At 40.3% G+C, this 23,123-nt stretch overlaps 1 protein-coding gene across 4 annotated transcripts in view; it reads left to right on the forward strand.

Annotated features, from left to right (window-relative positions):
- Positions 1-23,123, forward strand: part of LOC134541023 (adenylate cyclase type 2-like) — a 469,698-nt gene that overhangs the window by 281,316 nt on the left and 165,259 nt on the right. For 3 of the 4 annotated variants that reach the window (XM_063384159.1, XM_063384160.1, XM_063384161.1), the window contains one exon: positions 11,303-11,452. The exons of the other annotated variant lie outside the window; for it this stretch is intronic. In XM_063384159.1, the coding sequence (XP_063240229.1) occupies positions 11,303-11,452 (150 nt within the window). The remainder of the gene's footprint in view (positions 1-11,302; positions 11,453-23,123) is intronic. 4 annotated transcript variants of the gene reach the window in all.

Below are 23,123 nucleotides of genomic sequence, written 5' to 3' on the forward strand. Positions count from 1 at the left end.
TTAACATACATACCAAATGCCATTCTTCCAGTAAAGTTACAAAGAAGACAACAAGATAATATAAATATGTATGTAGTACCATATTTTAAACTCCTATTAAATGAATAATAACTCAATCTCTATTCTGGACTATTAAGTAATAATTTTTATTACTGTTATTTATAACTTAAATAAAATGACAACTAACAAATTAGTAAAAAATAGAATTATGTGCGATATAGTGTGACATTTGTACTTGGACGGCAAACGAATATAATAAAATGTCTATGACAATGTTAACTTTACTCATTATTATGGAAAGAAACAAAATGGGCAGATAAGCATATTCTACGCTGACATTTAAAAATGCTCAATTCAAAATGAACATTCCCTAGCAAGAAAATTTATTTTATATCACCACAAAAAATCAAACTGCGGCGTCATTTTCCCGATGACAAACAAAAAAGTTGTATGGTCGCGAATAATACATTCGTATAGCGTCACATCAGCGGAATATTCCCTTGGCATAAATGTGTGAAGTCTGTGGCACTTATGGAGAAGTAAACCTTCGCTCGAACACAAAAACAAATGAACGAACAGCTTTTTTTTTTTTTTTGATAAGATGTGCAATCGGAGACCCCTGGGGTGGTTGAAGAGTGTCAGGTCCGTCGCCAGACCAGATAGTAAAAGCTCAGGGGCTGAGGATAGAAAAGGCATATCTCCAAATTATTAAGTATAAATGTTGTCATGTAATTGTTAAAGACTTGATTACACCCAGGTTTATAAACCCATCATGATCATGAAGACACTGATCGGAAGGTAATGTGCAATACATTTCAATGGCGTTTTCAGTTTTTGCTAAATAATTATAAATATAAGCAAAATTTCAATGTATCTGGACAAATCAAAATATTGATAATATTATTTTCATCACAGAAATAATATATGATATGATAACTAAATTTGAAAAAAGCGGTTATGTTAAATGTATTGTATACTTTCAGTAGGCAAAATTTCCGGCCCCTACCTCTTATAGACTTTGAGAAAAACTGCCTTTTAAAATAACATTGATATAGATAGGAGCGCAAATTTGTGACACGGCCTCTTAACTTCGGAACGAATTTTCTTACACTATAAAACTCGTAAATTTTTCTCTGCACAGTACCACATGTGAAATCGTCTACTTAGATTATTTTCATGTGCTCTGTTTTCGTACCCATTGTTTAGCTCTTTGCCTTACCATCTGCTAGAATTCGTTTTAAAGTTAAAATTGAGACACCTGTTGCAGTACTTGCTGTATACAATTTTAACAACTTTTTGGTTCGCTAAAATGTTTTGCATTATTGTATTGTAGACTATCTCTCGAGCTTGTTCCCGCAGTGGCGAGCCAGATTTAATACATGATTTAAATCCCGATGGTTCGTGGTTCGTGTAACTAGGATTGCCAGACAGCCGAGCGCGATCGGTGTTATCAGCCAGGAAGCGATTAAGTTACTAACCCCCTCCACTACTCGACGCTCTCGTCAAGTGATCAGCCGCGCAACGGGTTCTTGAGATGCCAGCTCTCATCGCAGTGGTTTTACTCACTCCAGACCACGAATTATGGTAATACGTGTTTCTTAGAGTGAAGTAACGCATTTCAAGTACGAATATATTTACAAATTATGCATAATCAAGTTAAATAGAATTTCTTAATTTCTTGGCTAACTTATTGGTTGCGATTTGTACACTTTGAAAACTTTTTTAAATGATTAGTTTCGTTTTGTTTTAGTGAACCACTTTTCATATTTTGCCGCCCCCTGATATTTGCCGCCCGGGGCACATGCCCCCTATGCCCCCCCTTAGTTCCGGCCATGCAAGTACACAAACAATTCTAAATTCTTACCTTCACCCATGGTCTTTTGGTTCGTGACCTGGGGTGAGCCTAATGGGGGCTAGCGTGAAAGAAGTTTTCGACTTTGTTCCAGGAGGACGCCAGGCTAGCTCTTGCTGCTAACACATAATGTTTCGTGGCCCACTAGGCTGGATACACACTAGGTAGGCATTCTACGTCACGGGTTAAGCTGAAAAGGTTCTCTGAATGATAGAAGCGGTAAGGGAAGCACGTGGCTTTATTGCTGTTTTTGCTGGCAGTGGTACACACAATAGATTACTTTACATGATAAAAATATGAACAATACACAAATCAAACATGTTGCACTTCACATTACACGTTTGCGTTTCACTGTAAAGTTTGTGACATGCAAAGTTACAGATAAAAAGAACAAGACTGAAGATGAAATATTAATGTATACGTAACGCCGCTGAAAGTTAAATTAAACCTGTTTCACTTCATGTTACATGAGATAAGACCTGTCGACAGTCTTGCGCGGTGTTACCGGAGTCGGCCAGTACCGTTAATTGCTGTAATAACTATTTATAGACTCTTGCCGGCTCTGGTGAGCCGCGAATTTGCGTTAGTAATTACAAAGTCTGTTGATGCCGGCAGAAGTATGCTCTGCTGTTATTAAAATGGTGAGTTGTAGTCAACCAATGTCGTAATATCTGGATCACTCGTCGGAAAGACCATAGGGCCGGTGAAATTAATGACGGCAGTAAATAGTCCGGGGCTGCGTGGTGGAGGAAAAGCAATAAGGTTTAGCATGAAAACTTATAGTTACCAGAATTACTGTAGTCACTGAGAACAACAACTGTAATCGCCCCCCACGGAACAATGCATCCGCCCCGGACCGCAGCCTGTTGAAGACTAATGGGTAATACTCGGGCATCGCGACTTATTAGGATGGAAAAAAAATAGTTGTCTGTAAAGTCGGTTTACGGACAATAGTTTAACGTGACATCATAACAAAACATTGATGAAATGATAGTTTAGTTTGATGCGAACCCCGCTACCTCTCTTAAAAGTTACGTGGTTTTAGTATTGTTCGAAATCTCAGGGTAGGTTCGGCCTTGTCGCTAGAGGTAGTGTTTCGACACAGTAGGGCCCCCTGAGCTGTTTAGGCCACTCGGGATGCCTGAAAATATCAAGAAAAGACCAACTGATGTCTGATTAATTTATTACGGCACAGCCCTATACATAGTGCTGCCCGTCCTGGCCGTAACGGTTGTCCCGAATTGAATTGTCACACGCGCGACCACTCTCTCAGTGGCGGCTCACGATATTATTCCCCGGTAAGGTCATACACTTGGACACGATGCGGTGATTACAAAATAAACCCTAACATGACATACTACAATCCTGATTAAAAATTACACTGCACAAGTACAAATTACGTAGTACACTGGGCTAAGCACACGTAGGCCCGTAACTCCGGCGACGCTACCTGACTCTTAGGCCCGTCCCAGAAATTGATGCGTTAGTAAGTTTAAATGTACGTGTTGCCTACTGGCTGCCCCATGCGGGCTGAAACTAGTTAGCCGGTTGGCTAGATTATCGCGTGAGGCGCCGAAATAACATGTCGTAGTTCACACACAGTACTTACGTATTTCAACGAACGCTCGTCTTGGAGCACAGAATAATTAAGTTAAATACCACTTGGTAAGTCAAGGCCGACCACGGAACTGAAAGAAAAAGGTTAACAAAAAATTAGACCTATTGAAACTTATTTTTTTTTTAAAATGTTTTCATGTAAGAGAATATACGGCCACGCCGTTACTGCTGTCGCCCTTGCGCTGCGGGTGGTCGACCCCTCCCATTAGCCCGAGGACTAGGGAGCTCGAGTGCCACCATTCCTGGCGCGGACAGTACATATCAGTGAACGTAAGAATTTCTGGTCCCGTGTTGCGCGGAGGCTGCCGGCCTCTATCAGCTCCGGAAGGATACTGCCGCTCTCACCGCGCGCGACACCCCTCCCCCACCATACCCTCCCGTGGAAACGTGTGATTTTCGCGGGAAACTGAACCGGCCAGGTTCGGGACAAGTCGCACGGTGAAACATAATTTTGGAAAAAATAAAGTATTAAATAATGAATATAATGTATAATAATATCCTGTGGAAAAAATTACAAACATTACATTTATTGTAGTTCGGCGGAGGGATATGCCACACCCGGCCGGATCCTTCCGTCGACGTAGCACTGGTTACCTGGCGTTCGCCTCGTTGCAATTTCTACACTCCGGTGCATGCACGAGCACATTCGGTGCACACGCCGTCGCGAGATGTTGATGAGGCATAGCGGTCTATGCGACATACGGGAGCATTGGCGGTCGGCGTCAAATGCTCCCCCCTTCTATGAGACCGCGATGTGCATCAACGCCTCGCTTCACACGCTGAGCATTTCACTGTCGTCCGCCGCACTGCGAGCCCTACACTGAGCGGTGGAGTTGTGGTGTGTGGTGAGGTAATGATCCTGCCCGCAATGCCTTTCCCACTCGATGAATGACAAGGGGGGACTACATGACCCGTGTCCGTTTTCCGCTTGGAAAGGGGCGGCCACTCCGTGCGCTCCCCCTAGCACAACCTGCTGACATGTGGGTGGAGGGGTCAGTGGGCTTGGGGTGTAGCGTGGTGGTGGAATGGGCGATGCTGATGGGTGGGAAGATATGGGTCCAGCCACGTGTGTTGGAGCCACTGGAACGTCCCCTACAGGCAGCGCCTGATTGGAGTAGCTCGACGGGGACCTGGACCACTCGTACTCCACCAGGTAGGCCGGGGGTCGGCGGGTCCTCTGTGGTCGTGTGGCGGGGACTGTGATGGTGTGTGTCTCGACTGGGCAAAGTGTGGTAGGCTCACTCGTGCCCGGTTGGGTGGTCGGGAAACTCATCTCCTCTGCGGGGATCGGGGTGAACTCTACCGGCTCGCTTTCATCCGCGCAGCACGCCCTGACCGGGGCCCCGACGTCTGCGTGTGGGGCGCTTGCCCCTCCTGTCCGGTTCCTCCTCCCCATCCTCGGGCTTGTCCACGGACACCAGGAACGTGGCGTCCGCCAGGCTCAGGTCCAGCGGCCACAGTGGCTCGTCGTCATCCTCCTCCTCAGAAATCTCTCCCCCCCTCCTCATCAGGGAACCATACTATCGGACCCCCTACCTCCGCGGGGACATGCGGAACTGTGACCAGTTGCACCGGGGACCTGATCTGGGTTTCCCGGAGGTCGGGTTCGGTGCGTTCGGGTGTCTGATCGTGGTTACCCCCGTCTGGGCCGTCCGTGTGCGTGTCCCCCCGGGTGGCGATTTCTGGTCCTGCTCCTTCCCGCGGTGTCCGTGTGGTATCCTGGGGTGTGATGGGCGGGGAAGAAGGGACAGTGGGGTCAACTCTGACTCCGTGCGCGACTAAGCGCAGGTCGTCCCGATGTACTTTAGCGGGTCGCCCCCTTGGCGTCCGGACCGCATAAGACGAGGGGCATGTCTTCCACAGGACCTCCTGCGGCTCCGACCATCGGGGGGCTAGCCCCGCACAAAAGTTTCGTGCCCCGGATGACAAATGGTGCACCAAAGTTTTTTGGTGCGGCTTCGGAGACAATAGAGCAGCTTTGGCAGGTGGACGTCCCACTTGGAGTGGTCGTCGCCCAACCTTAGCCGCAGCTGCACCTTGACCTCTTGGTTTCTTCTTTCAGTGTGGTTGGCCTGTGGATGGTAAATGGGAGTGGTGTGGTGGTCGAGACCCCATCGGTGACAGTCAGCTCGCCAGCGCCTCCCGCTGAACTGACAGCCCTTGTCCTTCAACAACACGCGCGCAAAACCATACCGCGGGAAGATTTTGTGGTCCAGTACTAAATTTAAAAGCTACTTTTGAAAAGCCCACCTTAACCTATTTAATATAATAGTAGATTCATAGGCCAATTGAGTGGAAGAGAGATAGATGCGGCGCAAGCGTACCATGAGCCTAACAGGACACAGCATAACAGGGCACTTTTTCGTGCGTGCAGCCGGCGTTCATCGATTTATTAGACGTCACGCCAAACAATTGGTTGTCTGTAAAGTCGGTTTACGGACGATAGTTTAACATGACATCATAACAAAACATTGACGAAATCGGCGCAAGCATACAATGAGCGTACCGGGACACAGCATAACGGAACAATGTGCGTAACGGGACACTTTCGTGCGTGCAGCTGGCGTTCATTGATTTATTAGACGTCACGTCAAAAACATGGTTTTTAAAAACTACATACATTCCTTAATTTACCCTGAAGGAATGTTTTCTTAATTCCTACTGGTTCGTGAAAAATAACAGTTTAAAGCCTACATTACAATAACTATGATTTCACACTGCCGCCGCAATTCATTGATTACTCCGATCTGGTATATATTATGTTTTTTAGCTCAACTGTAGCCAACTATGGAGACTAGAAAAATAAGTTAATTCTTTCATTTCATATATTGAAGATTATCCCTGGATCCTGAAGGCTTGATCCTGATAGCATTATCCTATTGGCTTGTTCTTGTTGTACATTATGCTTGCTGTTTTAATTCAGTACTTTGAAAGATTCTTGATGGCATGATCATGTTGGCTTTATCATGTGTTACATGATGCTTGTTGTTTTAGTTCAGTATAGCAAACGATCCTGATAGAATGATCCTGATGGCTTGATCCTATGATGATTGCTGTTTTAATTCAGTACCTACGTCGGAAAATCGTGTAACTTACATAATTATAATTGTTATATAATAATGAATTATGATCGTAAGTAAAATAAAAAGTTTTTTTTTTCAACCTACAATCATAAATCTGTCTTGTTTCGCAATTTATTTCATGTGCACGATCTTCAGACATACATTAAAGAATTCCTCGGAAAGACCCCAAAAATTCAATGTGTCAGCTACTTCAGTGCACAGCATGTATTCTCCACAGAAAAAGAATGACGACATGATTTCACAATTTAACGTAAGCAAAACATTTTAAAGAATATAATTATATTTTATATATTTCTTATCATTTGTATCTAAATTTTATATGCACATTTAAACACATCGTTAAGAGTTTTTCATCGACTAGTTCATAAGATTTCTTCTAACAGTACCTAATGACCTAACCTAAAAATAACATTTGTAATTTTTTGTAAAATTAATATAAAAATATTTTTCTTTCTTTATGAACTATATTACACATTACAAATTTAACTTCATATTACCCAAAAACGAACAAAACAGAATGGTCACCGTTTCTAATTGAATTTAAAACGTACTTATAAAGTTAAGCCCTTCTTAACTGCTTGAAGTTAGTGAAACTCAAGAAATGTGTGGTGAAGTGAAAAAGCTGAACAGGTGTTTAGAAAGGTTAGGTAACTTTAAACTACTACTTAGTTAACCAAATTTTAATGATAGTGTAGAGAAATTGGCCCCAATGGGATATCGGAAAATGGCACATTTTTTGAAAGGTTGATATGGGGATGTGTCATGGAGGTAAGAAGTGGGATGTGTACTAAACTGTAGGGTAATTTTGTGACAACGCACTCACATATTTTACAATGGATGTTGGCCAACTTGATTGAGAAGTATGATTTTTGAAGTTAGTAAACAAAAAACGGCGCGAAAAGTTAGAATATCTGTTTAATCGTTTTGCCAGTAACAATTATTTTTAAAATGACTCGTATACTGACGTTAAAATAAATTAAAATGTAAGTAATAAATGATGTGTACGCACGAAGTATCAATGCATTATCGCTTTGGTGAAACTTGCTATTCATCTTCTACGTATAGTTAATAATTTTTAACATTTAGTATTGTTTTTATTTTTGTTACAGAGGTTCAGGTATCATATCAGTACAGTTATTACGTTTTGAAGCTAAAAATGGGACAGTTAGTGTGAATTCTCTCCGTTGTGTTCTTTAACTGTTTTGTTGAGTTTATCGGTCCCTAATGACGACGTAACAAGACTTCGAGTCAAGTTAAAAGAAAAAAAAAATGGTTAAACATGTTTCTGGACAGAATCTTATAGGGCAACAGCAAATAACAGTGAAATGTTAAACCATGCCGTAACTATTTTAGGCGAAGTGAAAGGATAAAAAAGAAACAGCATGTTTTCTGATAAGAATACAGTGCAGAAATGAAATTTTACTGGATAGCAAATTCACCACGGTTTTCTTAGTTTGCCTTCATCTTCATATAACATTGTCCTATGGAGCGACAGAACCTCAGATTATCCTGATGGCATGATCCAGTTGGCTTTATCCTATGGCACATGATGCTTGTTGTTTTAATTCAGTACGTCAGAAGATCCTGTACATAAAAAAAAATATTGTCATAATGAATTTTGATCGTAAGTCAATAAAAATAAATTTTTTCAACCTAAAATCATAAATCTTTCTTTTTCGCAATTTCTTTCGGGATCTTTCAACATACTGAATTAAAACAGCAAGCATCATGTACCACAGGATCAAGCCAACAGGATCATGCCATTAGGATCAAATCTTCAGGATCCCGGGATAAATTTGGATACATGAAACACAAGCCATATCAAACACAGAATATACATCGGCTGTAATGAAAGAATTCCTTGGAAAGACTGCATAATTCAATGTGTCAGCTACTTCATTGCACAGAACGTATTCTGCAGAGAAAATGAACGACCTTAACAATTCAATTCAAATTTTTGCCTCCCATATTAGACTTTTTCGTTACAACTTGACTTAAAATAGTATGTACTTTAAATGCAATGTAACAAAAGAAACAGTTTGCAGTACAATTATTTTCTTTATAAATCATTAACATGAAGTATAAGCATTAAAAATTCCTTACAAGGGCAATAGTCTTTATTTAAATGAATTTCATTATTACAATACCACATACTTTGACTACAGTTCACCAAAACAAATTAAAAAAACCCACAAGGGTAGACTCTAAAAAAACGAATGTCTGCAATTGCGTGAATACATAGGTACTCTAATGCTGTAAACTGTTATTTTTTCACAAACCAGTAGCAATTAAGAAACCTTCCTTTTAGGGTTAATTCAGGAACGTCTCTTAGTATGTGTAAAACATATATTCCTATATATCGAGGGTAGACAATGAATGGTGGCAGCAGCGTTAAAGCTATATATATATATATATATATATGGTATCGTAATAATGTAATATATAGATATATAGATATAGATAATAAAGATATAAAATTTTTAATTTTTCACAGACTAGTAGAAATTACGAAACTATACCTTCGGAGTAAATTTAAGGACGTTCTTTTTCTTTTCATGCTAAAAGGCCAGGACATCCAATAATTACGAAAGGTTCACCAGGTGCGCTAACGACACCCAATGGTTACCGCCTGTTGAGAGGTCACATGTAGCTCTTCTTGCTGCACGCTTGTAGAGCAGGTGGAGCATCAAGTCCGAACTTTCCTGACACCCCGGTAGGGAGAGGCACAAAATACGTCTCTATGCTCCTATCCGCTGTGAAACTTTATTGACAGGGTGACAACCCTTGTTTTAAGCTCGGAGGGTTGGATTTCGAAAGAGTTGTGAACTATGGCGCTACCGTATGAAAAGGGCACATGGACCCGGCAGAGACTCTTCCCAGGGCATGACGTCGCCTGTGGGGAGACGAGATTCGGCCCTCCTTGTCAGCCAGAAACTACCCAGGTCTGGCCCGCTCTCGGCGTTGGGCTTGCTCGCACAGGTGGAAATGAATGTGGGCTCTCAAGGTGTCCCACATGCATAGTTAATACAGGTGGTCAATATGTGGCTAGTAAGAAACAGAGACTTCTCTCACACGGTTTTATTCGTTTAGACAGATACTTTACGTTCTTGTACATGGTCATATTAAGCTGCGATTAGCCTGATGACATGAACTCATCAGGTGAGGGATGAACCACCCTCATGGCCACACAAAGGATTAACGTTTTCTTGTTTCAAAAACCTCAGTTACGAGATAAAATGAAATATTCTGCCAACCGGTAGGCCCCGAGGACGTTTAATAGTGATTTGGATGATTTAAATACAACAGAACAACTTATCAGTGATTACAATGGACGCTGTCCTCGGGTTGCTGGGGCCCTACCTAGGCCGGTGATGAAGACAGACTAGGCCGGAAGAGCGTGCTCTCCGAGGCATCATGGAATCTACGCGCCTAATAATGAAATGCTATTTTGTTTGAATTCGTGCCATGTGTTTAAGGCACGCCCTCGAAACTTAATTAAAAACAATAATCAAATACTTGGCTGCTTCGGCCAAGTTCGGGTTCGCTTGGGGTAACCTGGCAAAGTCTTTGTGAAATAACATAATTACGTACATATTAATTTTAAAAAGTAAGGTGCTTCAAGCCAGTTTGTTGAAATACACAAACACTAGGGCTAAAGAAAAACGGTTTACAATGAAACTTATTACTTAATTGCAGGGTTGAGGCATGGACACTACTGTGCCCTCTTGCGTTAGTTCGTGGTACGCTGTTTAAACACTCGCACACCAACGCATGTACGACGGTGGTGCAAATGCCGGGAAGGGGTGGGGAAAAGTGGGCTGTGTCGTAACAGGCTCATGGGGAGAAGCCCCTGTCTACGTCACCGTGGATCTCATCATTTGATCCGAGAGTCGTGTAAGAGTTTTGGGCAACTTTGACAAGACAGTCATCTGCAGGTTGGTGTGCACACAGGGTAATCGAGAGAAATTAAGGGTCCGGTGGCAAATAATTTTGTCGGTCCCCTTCCCCATCATATATCCACAATTTTTCAAACTCCTTAGTTAAAAAATAATTCTAAGGACTAAAAATTACCATGGCAATACATAATTGTAAATGTTTGCTGGAAAAAATTGCATATTTTTGTAAGGTTTCCAATGAATTTTATTAGCAATAGAATTTTAATTTTTGTCCTACTCTCAGGGTAAATACAAGCATAAAAATACATTTCGGAACTAAACCAGCGCTTGGCGCTGGTGGTGTCCTCCCCGCGACCCTCGCTTTCTCTCGACGGCCCTGTCTGCACTAAAATATTTTTTACTACGGTGTTTGAGATTTGATCTACAAAACATTTGTTGTGCAAGACCCTTTCACCAATATTTCAAGATACTTTTGTATATATTGCTTGAATGTAACCCAAATCTACCGCTATTTGAAGTAAAACTTGGTGGTAAACCAAGGCAATGGGTCATTAGAGGGAACGAAAAATATGACAATTAGGAGTGGAGCACTCTATGTCATGTTTGCATTATATCACACTTGCATATTCATGCATTTGCTTATTTGTGCACTTTAATATTTATATAATTGTGTACTTGCATATGTGACACTTGCCGGTACGCTTCTATACTTGCTTGCACACTTGTACACATGTTTCAAATATTTGTGCACCCTATTAATTCCCTATTCCATTTGTAACTGCGTTGTGGCCACACATACATGTGTTTTTTTTTAATGTATCAATTATTTATTTAATTTAGGATTTTTGTTTCAGCTTACATCCGATGCAGTTTACTTGATATGTGTCAATTTCCATGGCTTGTACTTCCGTCTGCTGAACGAAATTTCGCTGAGACGCACGTTCCTGGACAGGCGGGCCTGCGTTGAAGCCACACACAAACTGCAGTATGAAAAAACACAAGAGGTGAGGCGAGGTTGGGCAATCACAATTTTCTAGTTGCAGAGTGAGGTGGCCCGTTCATAAGAGACTTTAGTTCGTGTTTCTGAGGGACTTCGAGTAGTAATCCTGCTTTCTGCTCCCCTCGTTTGGCCCAGTTTTGTGTTTTGGATGTTTCCCTTGCCTGATGACCTTACTGTAGCAAAGAGACGTAAAGATGATTATTATTACAAAAAATACAAAGCATTTTAATATGAAAAATATAAAATAATATGTAAATAAATCAATAAGTAAGCAAACTTGGAATATTGTAACTTTATTTTAAATTATATATTCGCAGTAACAACCAGTGTCACTCCTACCTTTGAATATATATACTGTATAGAAGTGGCGAGTGGATAGGATTTACTCTACCTTTTCAGAAGCGTATGATGAGCAGCTTGGGAACTTCACCGCTGCAGTGCGCTGCCGTAACGCCCTGTATCGTCTTAGTTGTTATTTACACGTTAGAGCGCAGCACTGTCGCCCGCTGTCAATTCCCGCACCCTCCACCTATCATTCACTGCAGCTCAAGGTCGTTCAACGGGAGGGGGAAGGGGTGTTTGAAGAGTTTGACACTTGTCCGCTAGGGACCACCACAAGTCGATGCCCTAGAGATGGTGGCGATTGCGGCGGTGAATTAACGGCACCCGACCCGCTCCACTGTTGGAGAATTCCGAGTGTCTGCGCTAGTGGTATTGTTCAAGTAGAAAAGGTCGGTCTTATCTCCGTCTCTGTCCTGCGTGGGACCTCTCTTTCTATTAGGCTCGGGCATTCCCGTGGAAGATAATCTCCTGAGTCCCGTAGCATGAAAGGGGCGGGATGCCATGTTGCCAAACGTAAACCTAGCAGGAGGGGCATTCTTGGAAGTGCGGTCAATCATCCCTGCCTTCTGTTCGAAGACTTCAGCTACCTGCGTTTCCTTTTGCTGCTAGACAAGCCAGACAGTGGCTTTCAGTGTGAAGCGCAACAGCTTGTGGAAGAGTGATAAAATGTACCTAAGCAATAAGAAAATGGTTTTACTCTTTAGTATAATTAAACGCAATAATTTGCTAAAGTGAATAATTAAAGAACGCAAATTAGGAGCAAATCGTCAAGATTCGTTAATTTAATAAATGGCCTTCGGTAAGATATTTTATTGGCCAACGATTCAAATCTCATTTTTAAAGATAATGAATGAATGTTATCTAACAAAATACTTTAGCCACGCATTTAGTTAGTATTTCAATCAAATAATTTTTAATTTATTTTTGGTGACATGGCTCTTGAAAGTGGTTTGAGTTACAATCAAGACACACAGCAGTATTTTTTAAATAAAATATATTTTAGAGGTTTCTGTAAATAATTATACAGCAGAAAGTGATTACATAATTTGATTAATATACTTACAGGCCTACCGATAAATCATATGCACATGCTAAAAATATTGGTTTAAAATAAATTTTAAGCTACACAGTTATAGGCAAGTAATGTTTTTGTGATGGAAGACCATTAATTAACATTTTTGAAATTCACCCTTTAAATAACTCCTGCCCATAAATGCATATAACGTAAACTTATTTAGTAAACATCCGGTCAAGTTGGCAATGAGAGCGGAGTAGTATAGTTTAGTGCAATAACGTCATATCGTCTTATATAAAGTATAATATTTAAATTGCTTGCTCCTGTAATCGGTATATTTGCTCTATGTGAACAAGAGTAATAATAATTAATATGTCAGAAACATTTTAAAGTTTGCAATATTTTAACATTTCTCCGCAATAGTGTATGGACATGTCTCAGTACGTAAGTTTCGCCGTTGAGCAGAATTATTTAAAACAAGATCAGATAGTAAGCAGGGATTTCAAATATGTTCAGCTAAGCCTTAACACACAATTTTAAAATTTATTTATAAGTAAGCACCTCAAAATACACAGAATGAGAAACTGCACAAATATTTGAGGTCACAAAATTACTCCTGTTAGGCTACATTGCATTATTGAACCCAAACTAACTTATGGATATTCTACATGTGTAGGCCTACTACTATTTTCCTACTTTTTAGTAAAGAAACTATTTTCAAATATCTTGACAGTTAAAGTTTTGTCCAATCTACACATTTATGTTACTAATGCTGGGGGCCAAATCCATTGTTAAAACAACCAATAAAAATAGCAAAACCAAAACTTATGACGTCTCACTACATTTGCAGTTTGTAATGAGTAGTTTTTGTAAGAACAAGTCATGCTTATTCTTTGAGGTGACTCGAAAGAGGAATGTTTGTTCTTATATTTGACTACTAGGAATATCTGAATACTGAATAATATAATTTTAGGGTAAAAGGTAGGTTTAATAGCTGATAGGTTATTTAGAGCGCAAAGAGGGTAAAATAATATCCTGAAAAAGACAACATCTTCCATTTGTTTAGAAACTGTCGTTTGAATTTCAAAAAAATAAATTTCTTAAACAAGGTAGCCTCAGAGGCTTATTAAAATACGCTGTAATTTTATCAAAAGCCCTAAAGGTTATAGTGTGCTTTCACATACGCCATAAATAATCTATAATGACTTGATCTTTATGTGTGATATCCAATCCTTTTATTAATTTTTTAATGTGGTTCACCACCACTTACGTACTGAATGTATAAGGGTGGTATTCATATTTATGTCTTGAGCAATTCCTTCGTCAAGAAATTCTTATATGTTTTTAAATGTTTGTGTGCTATAGATGTTTCTTGAGATTGTCTCAAGTGATCAAAAACAAGACAGTCTTGATGAAGACGATCTTATGGTTGTCCCATATTTCTTGTTTCTGAGAGAGCATTTTCCTGTCTCATAGTTGTTGCTTGAGAACACCATCGCAGGAGCATGTTTCATAGTCACTGAGACATTGCTTATGAACACAAATAAGACCGTCTTGGCCAAGACCACTGCAGACATATCTCAAGCAATTGCTTGTTCAGAGTGCAGTGAAGAAAATGGCTGCTTCTTGTAAACCTCGTATTTTTAAACTTATATAAATACTGTATGAAGTGCCGTATTAATTTGATATGTGTTTTAAATAATTCTAGGGTTTGTTTGTGAATGTTGATTACATATTCTAGTTCTAAACAGACCTGTTTATTTACATACTGATAGCAGAACGAGTACCTACTATGAATGTGGAAGACGATGCATTTAATGATTTTGATGTCAGAAATATGTAATCTATATTCATGACGACTAAAATCAATTAAAAACAATAAGAAAATATAATGGCACATACTGATATTATTATTATCTCTATCAAAAATTTATGACAGCATCGGTAGCTCGATTGATAGAGCAGTTATTTGCTGAGCTGGTTGAGATGGTTCAAATCTCGACACTATCAAAAAAATTTAAAATAATTATTAGTGAATAATACACAGTTTTAAGAAACAGATAAAAAAATTCTTTTTTGTATCCAATTATTATAATATATTTAAATAATAGCTCAGTAAAATGGTCTGTTTAGCTTTGTGACAAATGTTGTACTTATAACAAGAATAAATTATACTATGCCAAGTAACTTGAACTAGAAAAATTAATTATAATATATAAGGAAATGAATGTTATATATTACTGATAAATAAACGAACACTCCATACGGACTAACTACATGCCTGTTTGCCTAAATAAAAAAATTAGATGGTTTTCTTCCACTTTAGATTTAAGTTTATAATGGCATGTGCATTTGCATGAAAACAATTGTCGAGGGTTGAGTGGGAGATAATAAATTACCTATTTTAAATAAGGGGGAAAAACTGTCTATTTTAGCTGTTACAGAGGTGATACATCGGAGGAAAGGTTTTTGAAAATTCAGATTTTTCTATAACTCCCTTAATAAAACCAGTATTGCATCTGTGTGATGTTAGATTTCGTAAGAGTAATACCAAATAAATTTTCATAATCTATATTTCTAATATTAACTGCAAGAGGTGGAAAACAGCTATTAAAAGACAAAAGAATTCATAACGTATTTACTATTAAATTTCTGTCAAGTTATTGTAAATCTTCAAACAATATATAAAAAGTTCTTCTGAAATAATTTCTGTTAAGACGAAACATTACTGCAAGAATAACCAAGTGGGGCTGGAACAGAAAATATATGCCCAATCTTCACTGCAAGAGGTGGAAATAAGAGTTTAAGAAATTAAACTTTTGTTGAAATAATTTATTTTATACGTCCAGTCTTCACTGCAAGAGGTGGAAATAAGTGTTAAAAACACAAAATTAACTAATTATAGTCAAATACATTACATTTTATTGCAAAAACACTGAACACTGTCCTAAATATTTGTTTGAAAGCAATTTTAATGTTAAGGACTGTCATGAATATAGACCAGTGTGTCAAGATGGCTGGCCTATGTAAACACAGTCAAGTAGTCGCTCGTGTTATTGTATGCATATTGTAGTCAGTTGACGAATAAATTAATTGCAAACAATCTCTCCGAATTGTCAACGTATTCATTTGCTAATGAATACATGGTGCCGAAACCCGGGACTGTGTTATGAAGAGTTAAACGAACATACAACTAACGTTAACAGTTAATAAGAAATCGTCATGGCCACGGAGTCGGGGGTAAGCTTAAAACCACCCAAACCATTAGTAATTACAGAACAAGGTATGGCGAATGCGTGGAAATTATGGAGTCAACAGTTTGAATGGTATTCTGTCGCAACTAACCTCATGAAAAAAAGTCCAGAAGTACAAGTTGCCACCTTCATGACAATAATAGGCCCGGATGCAGCTAATATATATAATACCTTCTCACTCACACAGGCAGAAGAAAGAAATTTAACAGAGATCAAAACAAAATTTGATGCATATTTCTCTCCGAAATCGAACATAACCTACGAACGGTATATCTTCAACAAGATTGTGCAAATGGACAACCAGCCCTTTGACGATTTCCTGACTTCTGTCATAAATCAAGGGAAAAAATGTGACTTCCAGGAATTGACAAATAGCCTTTTGAGGGATAAAATAGTGGTGGGCATCTACAGGGATTCTGTACGTGAACGACTGCTAGCTGAAGAAAAGCTAACCTTTGACCAGGCAGTAAAAATTTGCAGAGCTGCAGAACTAACTAAACAGCAATTACTAACGATGAAGACGGATAATGCACCAGCAGTTGAAGCCATCCGCATGGACAGACATAGAAAAGGAAGGCCTTCATCAAGAGGAACAGAAAGGAATCGGTCACCACCGTTTGAGTGTTCCAGGTGCGGCACTTCCCATCAAAGGAGATCATGTCCGGCGTTTGGGAAGTCTTGCAGAAAATGCGAGAAACCAGGGCACTTTGCACACATGTGCAAGTCCAGGCAAGTTACAACACTCACAAGTGTGAATTCACAAGTAGAACAACAGCAGAACTCTGGCCAATTAGAAGACTCGGAGGAAGTGTTTCTAGTGTCATGTTTGGCCAGGTCCGAAGCAGAGTTTGACTGGATGGAAACATTGACCCTACAAAATAAATACAAGGTAAACTTCAAGCTAGACACTGGCGCACAGTGCAATGTCATAACTGATTCCATTGCTCACAAATGTAAGCTGGAAATTGTCCCATCAAAAACCAAGTGCCTCTTGTCCTTTAGTAAAGACGCAGTGGCAGTGCTGGGTGAAGCACACTCAACAGTAGTAACTAGCAGAAAGAGAGTAGCAGAGATCAAGTTTCTGATTGTTGAGAAAGGACACCAATGTGTACTTGGAAGGAAAACATGTGAAAGCTTACAGTTTGTTAAACGCATGGAAATTGTGGACACATGTGATGAATTATTTGATGGTATAGGGCGCTTGAAGGGTTTTGTTTACGATATAGACTTAGTAGACCAACCTAACCTCAAAGTACACCCACCTCGGAAAGTACCATATCCTATAAGGGACAAGGTCAAAGAAGAGCTTGACAGTATGGTAAACAGCAACATCATCACACCCATTACTGAACCTACCCCGGCGGTCTCGCCCATGGTTGTTGTACGCAAGGAAGGTCAAGTTAGAATATGCATTGATCCCTCTGACATAAACAAAAACCTGAAAAGACGGCATTTCCCACTCCAGACGCTGGAGGAAATTGCAACTCGCTTAAATAAATCCAAATACTTTACACTATTAGATTGTAGAAAAGGATTCTGGCAAATAGAAGTATCAGAAAGGACCTCTAAATACTTGACCTTTGCAACACCCTGGGGCCGATATGCTTGCAAACGCATGCCGTTTGGCCTAGCCTCAGCTCCAGAGGTATTTCAGCAAGTAATGACTCATCTCTTGCAAGACATTGAAGGTACAGAATGCTCAATGGATGATATGCTGATTCATGCCCCCACAAAGGAAAAACTGGAATCCCTTACAACGACCGTGATAGCCAAACTCAAGGACGCGGGGCTGAAGCTAAATGCCAGTAAATGCTGTTTCAATAAAGAGCAAGTCAAATTCCTGGGTCACATCATGAGCAGCCAAGGACTCTCGCCAGACCCCGAAAAAGTGGAAGCAATCGAGCAAATAAAGAAACCCACGACAGTGCAAGAGTTACAGAGATTTCTTGGCATGGTGAACTACTTGTCCAAGTTCATACCAAAGGTGTCAGAAATATCGACACCCCTGCGACAGCTCTTGGAGAAAAATGTCGCTTGGTACTGGGGACAAGAGTAGGATAAAGCCTTCGAGACACTAAAAATCTGCCTCAAGAATCCCCCAGTATTAACATATTATGATCACCACAAACCAGTTACCTTATCAGTAGATGCAAGCAGCCACTCAGTAGCATCAGTTCTGATGCAAGAAGATCAGCCCATTGCCTATGCATCAAAGGCACTGACAAAGGCTCAGCTAAATTATAGCCAAATGGAAAAGGAAGCCCTGGCCATATTAACAGCATGTAAAAAATTTCACCAGTATATTTGGGGAAACACAAACCTACTAATTGAGACTGACCATAAACCTCTGGAGGCCATTTTCAAAAAACCACTCCTGGATGCGCCTGCCAGACTGCAAAGGATCCTGTTCGAGGTATTGCCATATCACCCCACAGTAACGTACAAAAGGGGAGCGCAATTGTACATAGCCGATGCATTAAGCAGAGACTGCCACAACATTCCAGAAACAGACAGTCCAACCTCTTTTGAAATCCACGTCTTACTGCCATTGTCAAAGGAGCGCACTATGGAGTTGCTAGAAGCCATTAACAATTGTGACGAACTATTCACCTTACGGGCAACTATACTGAAGGGATGGCCGTCCAAACAGGAACTCCTACCAGAATGCCTGCGTAAATATTGGACTTATCGAGAAGATTTAGCAGTGTACAAGGACATAATTTTCAAAGGGATGCGCACCCTCATTCCAAGTAGCATGAAACCACTGGTGCTGTCACACTTACATCGTCCACATAAGAGCATCCTAGGTACCTTACAGCTCGCACGGGACCATGTGTTCTGGCCAGGAATGACGCAGGACATCACAGAATTTGTCCAAAAGTGTGCTACCTGCAACCGGTCACAACGGGACCCTCCTCAAGAATGCCTCAGTGCAGAACTCATCCCATCTCGTCCGTGGATGTTCGTGGCATCGGATCTATTTCAGATAAAGGGTGACAACTTCCTCGTCATAGCAGATAGTTATTCAGGCTACTTTGATTTTATACAGTTACGATCAACTACAAGTGATGCAGTTATCAAAGAACTGAAACGATGGTTTGCTCAACAGGGGATTCCAGACGAACTTAGGACAGATGGAGGCCCACAGTTCACCTCCTTTGAATTTGGAAAATTCCAAAAAGAGTGGAACTTCTCACACCGCATCTCTAGCCCCCATTTTCCCCGCTCAAATGGGTTAGCGGAGCGATACGTCCAAGAGGCAAAAAATTTATTGCGCAAATGCAGCATAGACAAGACGGACACAATGCTTGCCCTCTTGCACCACAGGAATACCCCTCGAGGAAGGCTTGGCTCTCCAGCCCAACGCCTCATGGGCCGCAGGACAAAAACGCTGCTTCCAACCAGTGAGAAGTTGCTGCTACCAGCACTAGTAAAAGGTGTTGCAAATAACCTCAAATTTTTACGACAAGCGGAAACACAAACGTTCAACAAAAACAAATCAAAGCCAACCACTCTTTTACCAGAAGACGAAGTCCTTTACCGGGAAGCACACAGGAATTGGGTTCCTGCAAAAATTGTTCAACCAGTACCAGAGGCACGCTCGTACATCATCGACACACCCACTGGTAGATATAGGAGAAACTCGTGGTTCATCAAACCCTCGGGTCCCTCCTCCGTGACTCTCAGCAACCACGTACATCGGAGAATGCCGCACATTCCAGGGGAAAATAGTAAGGACGAAGAGGAAGTGACACCACATCCAGCGGGCGAAGCAGCACAACCACCCACGTCTGATAGGACACTCTCAAGGAGCACTTCTCCAGACTTCCTGGGGTTCAAGGAAAACCTCCAGCATAGGAACACTGCCACGAACACCAGTTTCAGCCAAAGGAACACAAGCATGGATACACATATCCCCAAGATGACTCGCAGCGGAAGATACGTGATTCCTCCATCAAAAATGAACCTGTAATGTAAAGTAATACCAGCCTAGTGTACTGTGTATTTAGAAGTAGAATTAGTAATTGTCAGACTGTCAAGATAGCACTGGAATAGACTCGTTGGAAAAGGGAGGATGTCATGAATATAGACCAGTGTGTCAAGATGGCTGGCCTATGTAAACACAGTCAAGTAGTCGCTCGTGTTATTGTATGCATATTGTAGTCAGTTGACGAATAAATTAATTGCAAACAATCTCTCCGAATTGTCAACGTATTCATTTGCTAATGAATACAAGGACAATTACTGCTAAAGATTCAAATAGTAAAAAGGGTTTTAAAAGATTCTAGATTTCTTACTATGTACACGTAGCTTACAATATCAGATTCGTTCAGACTTAATGTTAACTTTCTAAGCATACAATTTTTCTACCTTAATTTTAATATTTCATTTTACTGTGTATTTAAATCTGATATTTTATCAAATATGCGGTATCTTATCTCAAAACATCGGATTCTAAGATTTCAGTTCTCTGTGAGATAAGTAGCAGAATTTTTGACAAACGAGTCCAGTTGGCAAGATTCGTGTATGCTCGTGTGTTTTCGGCTGTCTTAAGATATTTCTTCGTCAAGCAGGAAGTATGTGAAACAAGCGTTTGCTTGAGCATGCAGTCTTCATGAAGCTCATCTTATCCAGGGACTATGAAACACGGAGGTGGAAATACCATCTTGAGAAACAAGACTGTCTTTGCCAAGATGGTCTCAAGACATTGCTCAAGGGACGACTATAAATACCAGCCTAAGCTACGGTTATTGTCTAAAAATGTAATGTAAATGTATCCCCCAGATAATGTTTACTACTACATATGTATGGTTATTTAATGGTTACGTAAATAACTGCCATTTTCTTTATGAATAAACGAAGTCAGAAATTAAAGACGCCAGGTATTCGTAACTGACTCTAGGGTAAAACATGGCACGGAAATATATATATAGTTTTAAATGTGTTTTTAAACAAGTCTTTTAATCGCTTCGTGAAATAAGTTTTGTATTAACATTAACCTTTTGCAATTTTCCCGTATAATTGTATCTAAAAAAAAATCATACTAAGCATTGTACACATAAAATTGATTTATTCAGTATGTCTGCAGCATTGAGAATACAAGTTTAGATCTTACACGAATATATCTTTTATACATTAGGAAGCAGATAAAGTTAAATCGTTTTTTAATACAATACTATCATAAATAAGTTTTGCAAATTATTTAGCAGTCTGACGACCATGTACAACGATTTTTATAAAAGAGGTTACCATGCATTAACAATCAATATCAAGTTGTAGTTGTTTGACGCTTCAACAATGCAGAATGTAATGTTCATCTGAAATTATATGAATACTTTCAAATTGTATGAAGCGTTTAGATTTTAAATATATATGGCAAAAATGCATTAGCACCTTCAGAAACGATTGGTACCTAAATTAAATAATTATACATCTTCAAAATTGATTTAATTATTCTCTGCAATCCATAACTAGTAACAAAATATATCAAATAAAAATAGTTTTATTGCATTATTTCATTGTATTAAAATTTAGCACAGGTTATCTTTCGCTTCTGAATTCATATGGCATGCTAAAAGTTGACGTGTTGTTCTCCTCTCATCGATGTCTCTCTTGGGTGAGAGCCAGGTATCGGGTGGAGAAGGAGGTCCAGGCTGCTGGTCTTGCCCCATGTTGGGCGCCAGCTTGTTGTTGGTATTCGTCTCCTCTTCTTCTCACCGATGTCTACGTGCTGGCGTAGTCCTCCTCGCTTCTCTCGCACCGATGTCTCTCTTGGGTGAGAGCCAGGTATCCTGGGTGGAGGAGAAGGTCCAGGCTGCTGGTCTAGCGGCAGGTTTCACACTCGGCTGGTGAAGGCGAATAGCTAGTGGGGTGAGAGATAGGGACTAAACTATTGATTGAAAATAATGTCGGTATTTTCCACGGAACTTTTATTGACCTGAATTGTCGAAACAGTTCAATTTGTTGCCTGCATCGGCTTTTACAACATACACAGAATTTATACACGGTACACCCTATCGTCCAGAAAGGGGGGGGAAGGGAGACAAATTCCCTAGGCCGAGATAGGTCCTCGGATGGCCTAACTCGCGAAGGAGGGGTGCGAGCAGCAGAAAACGGATAGCCAGTCGTTCTGCTGCTCCCCCTATGATCGTCCTATGGCCAGTGGGCGGAATCCAGCCACACTGGCCGTCGGGCCGATCAACTGACTTTCAGGTGGATGACCTCACCTTTATATAGGGAGAAATGCGCGGGAACGAAGAAATGAAGGGAGGGGCGAACTAACTCCTCTTTGGAAGGGATGAGATGCGTGCGCATGAATCTCGCCGAAATTTCCTTCCCTGGTGGTGGAAGTATAAACTAGATATTAATAATTAAAAAGAAAAGATAAATTTGACATAAATAATTACATGTACATATTCAATCCTAGGTATTAAAAAGTATTTAAACTTGCTTTCACAACTTAATTAGTTAAATTTATACTTTTATAAAATATAAATACAGTTGGTAGATCGCCGTTCACAAGATGGCGTCACAATGTACATGTTTAGCTGTGGCAAGAGAAAAATATACATTGTTTACATAACTCGTCCATATTTACTATTATATTCTGAAGTATGTTTATTTGTGTGTTTATAACGACGTAAAAAATAAAGGGCGAAGATGGTTGGTTGCTTTTATGAATTATTCTATTATTCGTCGCTTTGTTTATAACCTACGACGTTGCACAGATTCGTTGCCGCATATTACGTGAGTAGGCCTATTGCCGAAATACCTTTTTCCCTGAATTGCTTCTGAACTTATTAAAACTCTTTTTGGGTTTAATTATCACGTAAAGTAACGTGATATTTAATATAGGAAGGGCGGGCACGCGTCAATTTCCCCCCTAGTGGCGAGCGTTACTTTACGGGAGAAGAAGCTAGGACATCTTGGAGGAACACTTTACACATAGATAACTGTCATTCTCTGTAATGTACGAGTCTCTGGGTTATCACTTCGGATATGGCTTCTTCAGCTTCCTGGAAGTCCTGATTGGGGACAGCTGCCGGTGGTCTCCTGGGAATGCC

Source organism: Bacillus rossius, chromosome 17 (assembly GCF_032445375.1).
Source record: "Bacillus rossius redtenbacheri isolate Brsri chromosome 17, Brsri_v3, whole genome shotgun sequence".
NCBI lineage: Eukaryota > Metazoa > Arthropoda > Insecta > Phasmatodea > Bacillidae > Bacillus > Bacillus rossius.